Source organism: Carlito syrichta, unplaced genomic scaffold, assembly GCF_000164805.1.
Source record: "Carlito syrichta isolate Samal-C Ts95f unplaced genomic scaffold, Tarsius_syrichta-2.0.1 Scaffold287507, whole genome shotgun sequence".
In the NCBI taxonomy this organism is placed as follows: Eukaryota; Metazoa; Chordata; class Mammalia; order Primates; family Tarsiidae; genus Carlito; species Carlito syrichta.
In genome coordinates, this window is record NW_007231603.1 from 41,185 (window position 1) to 50,985 (window position 9,801).

The 9,801-nt window shown below is 47.2% G+C and overlaps 1 protein-coding gene across 1 annotated transcript in view; it reads right to left on the reverse strand.

The window, feature by feature from the left end:
• SHB (SH2 domain containing adaptor protein B) overlaps positions 1-9,801 on the reverse strand; it is a 107,630-nt gene that overhangs the window by 33,177 nt on the left and 64,652 nt on the right. Inside the window, exon 6 of the mRNA XM_021709848.1 lies at positions 2,759-2,930. Within this exon, the coding sequence (XP_021565523.1) occupies positions 2,759-2,930 (172 nt within the window). The remainder of the gene's footprint in view (positions 1-2,758; positions 2,931-9,801) is intronic.

Here is a 9,801-nt window from a genome sequence, read left to right on the forward strand (position 1 = left end):
CAACCTTCACGCCAAGCAGAGGCGAGGAGCCAGCAGAAAAGACAGAAAGGTAGCAGAGAGGCAGGAAAAAAAATCAGGAGTAGAGAAAGTTCCACAAAGAGAAAGTGGTCAACTCCACTGACTGCCATGGAGGACAAAGAAGGCCATCCAGAGAGCCGGCAAGGGAAACTGGTCATGGTGGGGGAGAGAGAATAGGAGATGACAGAGGGGCAAGAAGTGCTGACAGCTTTTTGGAAACTTTGTTCATTCATCCTTAGCTACTTATTGAGCAACGATTATGTGCTGGCACCATTGTGGGCACTGGGGATGCAGTGGTGAGCTAGACAAGCTCCTGCCTTCATGCAGCCTGTTTTTAACAAGGGCACTACAGGATGTTGGGGCAAGGTTATTTTACTTACTTTGACAAAGTCTGTGCCTAGAACATGCTTATTTGCTGATGGTGATGACGTAGGAAGAAGGGGATGGTGGGCTGCCTCCAGGAGGCGGCGGGAAGGCTGGTGGTATGGGCACTGAGGCAGACGTGTGCCTGCCAATCCTCAGCCACCCCATGCAACCTACTGCATACCCTTAGTCACCTCCTCTTGCCTTCCCCTGAACCAGGGCAGAGGAGAGTTCAGACTTGAAGGGGACTCCAACCAGGTGGGGAATTAGGTGATCCTCTCCACCTGGGTCATCAGGCTCTACTCGAAGTGGGATTTACCTAAGTACACCTCTTGGGTGATGAGTCAGGGCTCTGGAAGGCCAGAGTAATCCTGGGGAGATGAGACGATGGCAAGGAAAAGCCAGTCATGACTCTGGACTTGGCCAGAGGTCCTGTCAGGTGGGAACAGGAGAGGAAAGGGAGTCCAACCCCTGCCTGGGACTAAGGCTCAGTCTGGAGGCAGGAGAGAGTAGGTGGGCCCTGGCTGAGCTGGCCACTGCAAATCAGGATGCAGGATAAACAGCACCCAGGTGTCTTTAGCTCATAATTTGTTTGCTGATTAAAAGTTTGGGCAACGCTTTCGGGTCCTCTCCCACTGCGGGAGCTTTTCTGTCCTCTCAATAAATCCTGCTTTCTAAAAAAATAAAATAAAATAAGTAAGTGCATAGTTTGATCAGAAATAAGCGGAACCTGCCACTCAGTCTGCATGGCTGTGAGGAATGATGAATGCTGGCTGGGAATGCCTCCCCACGTACCGCAGTGTCTCGAGATGATGGCAAACGCTGAAGAAGTCGGCACATGACATCACTCGGAAAACCCTGCATCCTGCTTCCCAAGCAAGCATTTCCTGTAAGGGGAGGCACAGCTGGGTGTGCTGAGACCAGCACCCCCTGGGTGAGACTAATATAGCACATGATACACTTAAGAAGGGCTCACCAGCCATGCCTGGTGTCAGAAAATCTCCTGGCCTCAGCAAGCACCTATGCTGTGCCAGGCATGTGTCAAGGGTGGGATGAGCAAAGGGTGAGAGGAGGGGTCTGGGTCATGAGGTGTGGTGTGTCCTGTGTTGGGAGTCCTGGTCAAGGCTCAGCATGTCTCTGGCCCTGATGTTCTCCTTTATGCAAAAGGATAAGAACCCCATTTATTGCATGTTTCCTTGTTAAGTGGATGATGCACCTGAGGGTCACAGCATGAAGTCTCACACCTGCTTCATCAAGTTCCTGGAGAAGCTCACACTAGTCCAGGTACATGGCATGATTACAGAAAAGCAGTTTGGGGGCAATTCACAAAGTGACTGGCAGGTTTGGGAGGTGGGACTTTATCCTGGATGTATAGGAGAGTCACTGAAGGTTTCAGAGTACTGCAGGGACCTGCACAGGGAGGACCTGGCAGAGCAGGGAGAAGATAACTGTGGCCAAGGGGAGGGATGGTAAATGGCCTTGGAAAGTGCTGGGGACAGCAAGAAGGGAAAGGGGTGTGAGACCTTGGGGGCAGCATGGATGGGACATGGCCACTGACTGGAGGTGGCAAAACTCTGGGCAATGGGGCTGAGAAAACTGAAATCAAGAGTGTAAAGGCAGCTGGGCGTGATGGCTCATGCTGTAATCCTTTGGAAGGCCGAGGTTGGAGAACTATTTGAGCCTAGGAATTCCAGATCAGCCTGGGCAACATAGTGAGACCTTGTCTCTACAAAAAAAAAAAATTAGTTGGGTGTGGTAGTGCACACCTGTAGTCCCCAGCTACTAGGGAGGCTGAGGAGGAAGGATCACCTGAGCCCACCATGCTCTAGCCTGGGTGACAGAGTGAGATCCTGACTCAAAAATAAAAAATAAAACCAAGAGTATGCAGCCTTGCCCAACTGATAGCAAGCAGATGTGGAGCAGGAACAGCACTGTAGCTAGAAAATAAATCTAATTTACACTTAGTTTTACACTTAGGGGATAGGATTTAGTTTATACTAGCTTTTCCAAGAGCTCATTTGCTGCATGATAAAATTAGAAACTGGGATGTAAAAATAAGGGGGGAACCGTACAGACGAGCTTGCAATCCCTCCTCCCAGCCATGGCAGGTAAGGGTGGTGAGAACAAGCTTGGGCTGGGGGCCAGAAGACGTGCCTTCTAGCCCTGGATCTGCCACAGACTTGGCAGTGGCTTCGACCTTCCATGACCCTCAACCTGCCCATGTGTACATGGAGGGAAGGAGGGAGCAGAACAAATGGTCCCTGGGGCCCTGCACACTCTTAGTCTGTGGATTACTAAAAGGAGATAAAGAAACAAGGAGAGAGCGGGGACCAGGGAACCGAGAGGGAAGGTTGGGCCTTGCTGCCCCAGAACTTACATCTGTTTCTCCAGGGGAACAGCAGGATCCACTCTTTCTCCCAGGATCCCACAGAACTCGGGGCTCCCGTGTTTGATGGGCTTGAAGCCCCCTCCAGGTGCACGAAGCTGTCGCCGCCGGTCCCGCGAAGGTGAGGGGGATGACTGCCGCTTCTCGTTGCCATTGAACTGGGCTGTAGGGAGAGATAGGGTGCACAGTTACCCAGAGCTCAGCCCAGGGAGTCATGGGTGATGTACAAGGGGTGATGTTCAACTGCTCTAGTTGGCACTTTACAGTTGGCAGGAGGAAGAGTTTCAAAAGCTCCAAAGATCCTGGCTTCCAAAGACAGGACACCCAGGTGCTGTCAAAGTCTGGCTGGTGGCGTGTTGAGGGGCTAGCTGAGTCTCCAGAGGCCACTGCACTCAGTCTCATCTCCACAGGAGCCTCTCTGCAACCTCAAGCAGAGGGCCAGGAGACGTGCCTTCTGGGGATGGGGGAGCGGGCGCCGTCCTCTGGACAGTTCTTGGGGAGAAAGCTCTTCCTTAGATTGTGCCAAAACCCTGCCTCCAGGTGGCTGCCCTCCTCCCATCCCACCTACAGCCACACTGGCCACATCTATCCCCTTCTCCTGGGATATCCCTATGGAGCTCCACTTAGGGGTCCTACCGTACCCCTAAGTCTGCTCCTCCTTATTCAGATTCCCTGCATGGACCCAGTACCCAAGCAACGCTGGAACAGTGTACAGCACAGGACCGGCCTTCCCACCTGTTTTCCTCCTGGCCCTGGGCCTGTGGGAACCTCATTTACCCCCATGGGCTTGGGGGGGGGGGATGTCCCTTGAGGGCAGGACCTTGGAGACACCCCATAAAGAGCAGAAAACACTGAGCTAAAACTGGACTTGCCAGAGGGCTCCTGGAGATCAGGCAGTCTACCTTGCAAGTTATCTCTCTGGGCTTCAGTTTTCTTCTCTGAAAAATATGAGTAATGAGCACCTACCTCTTGGGGATTAAATCAGGTGATGCACAGAGATCTTAGCAGTGTCTGGCATGCAGTTCACGCTCAATGTTATTATATATATTTACTTTTATTATTATCACGTCTGTTCAATGTACAGTACTAGGCACTTCACATAAGCTACTGAACTGATGGGAGTCACCCTCCTAAGTCTGCTGGTGACTAGCTGTGAGTCTTGGCTAAGTTATTCAACCTCTCTGAGTTTCCCATTCCCAACTCACCAGACTGTGGTGAAGGTCAGATGGGAACATACACCTCTGGGCCCAGTACAGAGGGTGCCTAGTAAACCTGGCCAGGGCCTGCAGAACAAGGTGTCTGAAACAGTCCAGCTGTAGGCTTGCAAACACACGTCCTCAGCTGAGCCACACAAAGGCAGAAACCTCTCCTCTTAACCAGCATGTATGGATGAGGTGAACCATTCCTTAACCCTGGCCACATGGCAATCAACCCTCACACTCTTGAAAGAGGGTGGGGAACCCCAGCCCTAATAAGAAAAATGTGCTGTCTACTGGTACCAAAGAACGTGGATAAACCAGTTTTGCATCTCAGCCACTGAGCAATCTCCTCCATCAGGGACTGCAGGGCCATTTCTGTCCAAGATGCTCTTTCCTATTAACAGCTATGGAAAACAGCAGGAAGAAAGGCTCTAGCCAACAGATGACTCCAGACACACTGGACCCCAACCACTTTCAGGACTGTGCTGAACATGGGTCCACTCACCTATGCTACTTCTAAGCACGCATCCACATGTGCCAGGCAAAATTCAAGGCCAGGGAAATAACAGTGAGCATAACAGATAAAAATCCCCACCTTATAAAGTTCAGAGGCCTGCATAGGAAAGAGAGGCAATAAATCAGTCACTGTATCAATGGCTGTGACAAGTGCTAAGGAGAAAAGTACGTCAGGGCAGGGAAGGTCTCTTGAAAGGTGATATCTGAAAAAGTACTCAGGGAAGGGAAGGATATCAGCGGGAAGGTCATTCCAGGCACTAGCAAGAGCAGGCTTGAGGACCCTGAGGTGGGGCTATGCCGATTGGGAAACCAAACAGGCCAGGGTTACCGGAGGGGAGGGGGGACTCTGGCTTTATTCTGAGACGTGGAGAGATGCTTTGACCAGGCACTTTTTAACAGGGATTACTGTGCTTAAGATAGATGGAGACAAGGGATATGTGGGAAAACTCTGGACATTCTGTCCAGTTTTGCTGTGAACCTAACACTGCTCTAAAAAATAAAGTTTACTATGAAAACAGAGGCAAAGAGAGCGCATGCACACCGGGAGGCAGTGACAGCCAGTGGTGAGATTCAGCTACATTCTGTCCATGTACTCAAAGTGCAGCATGAGAGAGAGGACCAAGGATGACGATGGGCATTCAGCCTGAGCCCTGGAAGGATGGGGCTGGTGTCTTCTAAGAGGGGAAGATTCACCAAAGACCCTAATCAAACTTTGTGAGAAAGCAGAATGGAGGGCAAGCCCCAACCCAGAGATGTCCACAGTCCCGTGATGCCAGGGCTGGCAGTGTCAAGAGGGGGTGGAGTGAGGACTTGCTGGGGCCTCCTGACCTCCTTTCTGGCCACAGAGTGACCTGTGTCCAACCACACACAGACAGCAACGACCTCAAGGCCCTCCCAGGCGATAGGTCTTGGAGGTGGAGTGTGAGAAAGCCCTTCCCCATCAGTTGATGAGAGGGTCTTTCTCGATGGTGGGCTAATAGAGCTGGGTCCCTGGCACACACATCACCGCCATGAGCATCCCAGCAGCCTGGATCTCCCACAGTCTGGGCATCACAGCAAGACCCCATCTCTGTAAAATATATTTTAAACAATTAGCTGGGTGTGGTGATGCATGCCTGTAGTCCCAGGGTTCTTGCTGAATGACCACAGCAACCAGTCATGGGCTATAGGATCCTGGGAGGGGGTCTGGGGGAAGGAGAGAAAGAGGTGGAGCAGATTCTGACCTGAGCACCTACCTTGCAGAGCCCTCGGGAGGTGACCTTGGGCAGGGTTGAGCCCTGGGGCCAGATGGACGAACAGGGGCCAGCTCACAGAGTCTCTTTCTAAAGAGCTTGGACTTGATCCTATGGAGGGGGACAATCAGAGAATGGGTTGTAGAGACCTCCCTGACTGCTAGTGGAGGCTGGGAGGGATGCAGGAGGTGAGTCCAGGAGTTTCTGACTACCGTGGGGGTGAGTCAGGGAGGACTGCTGCATGATGTTCAGATTTCTGGCTTGGAGAAGGTGATGGCCCCACTGAGATGGGCACAGACAGAGAAGGGGCCAGGGGCATGGGGCCAGTGTGTACTTTTCCTCGCTGCTTCCCTGCTGCTAATTTTCCAGTTGTCAGGAGCAGAGAGGAAGTGGCAGGCATTCTGGCCCTGTGAGGCTAACAGTACTGACGGGCAGTAGAGGGGCCTGGCATGGGAAGGGGCTAGGCTGGAAACAGTTCCAGACTTAGTTTTGCCACAGGCTTAGGAGAGGGAGGGACCAGATGAGTTGTAAGTTGCTTTTACCCATGACATCCTGAAGTTCCATGGGCTAAAATCAGGATTTGAGGATTTCTGCCAATATAAAATCCCACAACAGACCTTCTGCTATAGAAGGTGAACAGAGAGGTATAGTTCAGAGAACACAGACTGAAACGCTGGGCACAGTGGCCCATGTCTATAATCCCAGCATTTTGGGAGGCCAAGTCGGGAGGATTGCTTGAGTCTAGGAGTTCGAGACAGCCTGGGCAACATGGCAAGAGGTGGCACATGTCTACAGTACCAGATACTTCGGAGGCTGAGGCAGGAGGACAGTTGAGCCCAGGAGGTTGAAGTTACAGTGAGCTATGATTGTGCCACTGAACTCCAGCCAGGGCAACAAAGCGGAACGCTGTAAACAAAACAAAACAAAACAAAACAAAACAAATCAAGGCCAGGCATGGTGGCTCATGCCCATAATCCCAGCACTTTGGGAGGTCTAGGTGGAAGGATGGCTTGAGGCCAGGAGTTCAAGACCAGTCTAGGCATCATAGCAAGACCCCATCTCTGTAAAATATATTTTAAACAGTTAGCTGGGTGTGGTGATGTGAAGGAGCTCATTCTAACCCACCTGTAAAGAAACGGAGAAATGCAATGTAAGTTAATGCTAGCCTTAAAAAAAAAAAAATAATTTTGTGACCTTTCTCTGGCAACCAAGGGAATGAATAGGCTGTTCTCATTTTCAAATGCTAAAAGCCAGGTTAATTGAAACTAAACCCGTTTCTGAAGGTTTAGGTCTTGCCTAAAATCGTAATCCACTGCTTGTCCCTGTAAAACTATTACGAAGTCTCTCAGAGTCTTGTAATGTATGAGTCTCTACTTTATACTGTAATGCTAAATAACACTAATGCTTGCGTTTTTTGGCTATGCTCATTTAATTGTCCACATCTTACGACTAAGGCTGCTGTTTAGTAATTCATGAGAATTTTTAACAATTTTGCCTGTTTAGAAATAAATAGGAACAGATCATTTTACATCTTCGTGGTCTGTTCACTCTAAAAAAAAAAAAAAAGGAGAAGAACTCCAAAATGAGCACCAGCCAGAGGAAAAGTAAACAAATTGGCAGTTGCCACTAAAGGCAAAAGCTCCAACCACCCAAAAAAAGGTCCGATAAAGATAAACCTGCTAAGGAGATGGTGCGGCCCCTCCTAAAGGGGAGGGGAAACACCTAGCTCAGCGATAGTGACTGTTGACTGAAGGGGGAGGGGCACGGCCCACTGCAGCACTCTGTATGCCATCCACTCAGAGAATCCTTGGGTCTATATAAATGTGGCTGGGGTCCAAATTAATTTCTTAATTAATACTAAGGCTAAGTTTTTAGCCCTTGTAATCATACTGAATTTCTTCCTCCTAAAACCTGCTCTCTAGTGGAATTAAAGGTGTTCCAAAAACTAAATGTCTCACCTAACAATTACTAAAAGGTAAATTCAAATTATGACTGTAAAAGGTTATCTATAAATAAACAAATAAAAATAAAATGGTATAAGCACACCAAAATGGTATAAGGAAAGTTAAAGAAAAATATACATACAAAAGAAGTTCTATAAACAATCTAGGCATAATAAAGTCTTTTCTGAATGCAAGTCTCCAAACATTTCGGATTTCTCTTCAAATTTTATATAGAATTTACTTAAGTGCCTAGTTCAAATTATAGTCTAAAACAATCTGTCAGGCTACCATTATAGTCCAGAAATACAAAAGCTGGTACTTGTAATAAAGCCACAGAAATTAAAGTTTATCATTTAAGTTATGCTAATAACTTCAGACCTTATAGCTTTTATATAAAAAGGTAATCAGCCACTGCCTACAATTGTCAAAATGTAGGCCTGACTTTATTCCTTTTATTGAGCTAGAATCCAGTAATTTTATGCCCACATGATGGTCATGCAAAAATTCCAGCCAGTGCCTGAAAATAATGCCACTGCTGAAACAAATCTGGACTCCTTAAGTCAGACAGGGAGAGATTTTTGATCTCTGGCTAGGCAGGACTGCGCCCATTATCAGCTCTGAAGAAATTACAGAAGACGGACCTTCACCCCTCAGCACCCCAAATGATTATGGGATCAAAAAAAAGTCTCTAAAGAATAAATAATTGAGGCAGGGTAGCTAGCACAGGCTAGACATAAATAAATTTCCTATAGGTAGGTTTTAAAAGGCGTTTAAACATTTCTACTGCAGGCCAAGTGGCAACCTGTCCCACCCCTTGGCGAATCCAAGGAAAACCCCATCAGATAAAACTAGAACAGTATAATTTCAATTTGCAGGTTAGCATAATAATCACTAGAAATCCTTTGGAAACATAAATTAACTAAACATAGGTATTTGGTATTTCATCATTCAGGATCCAAATCCCTGAAATGAACTTTGTTAAACCTATAAAATTGTTTAATGGTAGGCCTCTGAAGGAAAGGGGGGCCACAAACATAAATGCTCATAAGAAGATGTGTTGTCTATTTGAAATAAATTTTAATTACAGTTTATAAGCTTATTTCCCTAGACACTTCTTGAACCAGAAGAAATTCAAAACATCCAGGGGAAGTAAGTGCTGCTAAAAATTTAAAAAGGAAGAACCCAATCAGCGACTGTAAAAAAAAAAGGGGGGGGGGCCCTAAGTGTGGTCCTGTTCCTATAGCAGTCTAGAGAATTTAAATACCTAACTTCTCTATGAAGTCTCAAAGGGGGGTGAACAAAAGCCCCTGCTAAGGGAAAAAGCCCCACAACAGGCTTTTAAAATAAAGTAAACAGGCATCTTAACTCTTCTTGTTAGGGGCATACAGGCAAACTTAAAAGAATTTGGAAGTCTTGCCTTGGAGCAACACCACACACACACAAAAAAAGCAAAGTTTTTTTTTAGTTGTTGTTGTTTTTCTTTCTTTTTTTCTCTTTTCAAAATTGTTAAACTGTAATTTTGGCCAAATAAGACTTTTTTTATGAAATGGCCAGTCTCTGGGCCATTTGGCCTTTCTTAAACAAAACCCGCCTGGGCAGGCCTTTAAAGTTGCAACTTGCCATTCAAAGGGAAATACCTCTAACTGCTATCAACCTTGCCACTGGGCTAGTGGCAGCCCAGGTGAGGCCAACTGCTGATCCTGAACCAGTTACATGTTTCTGTGTTTATTCACACAATCATACAAGAAATATATATTTAAGCATTTGCCGCATCCTGCCACAAAATGAATGGAGAATAACTTGGGCTTCACTCTCTAGCACATCAATTATTATAAAAGTATGTCACACCTATTATAAAAACAAAGGAAACTGTTGTCTCCTGCCAATGTTTACCTGTTTTAAATTCTCAATTTAAGCTATAACCTAACTACATGTCTCTAATGTTTTCAACATAATAATATAATAATTCTACTTTTAATAATTACCGGGCTTCTTGCTTAATATCTACCCTTTAAGTCTCTAAGTACAGAAGCCCCTTATCAGATGGGATGATGGGCTGCAAATGTTAATGCCTGGCAGGAACTAACCCTATCATGCGACTAGATGCCTATCAGCATCTGTTTGCCCCTTCAATGACACAGAAA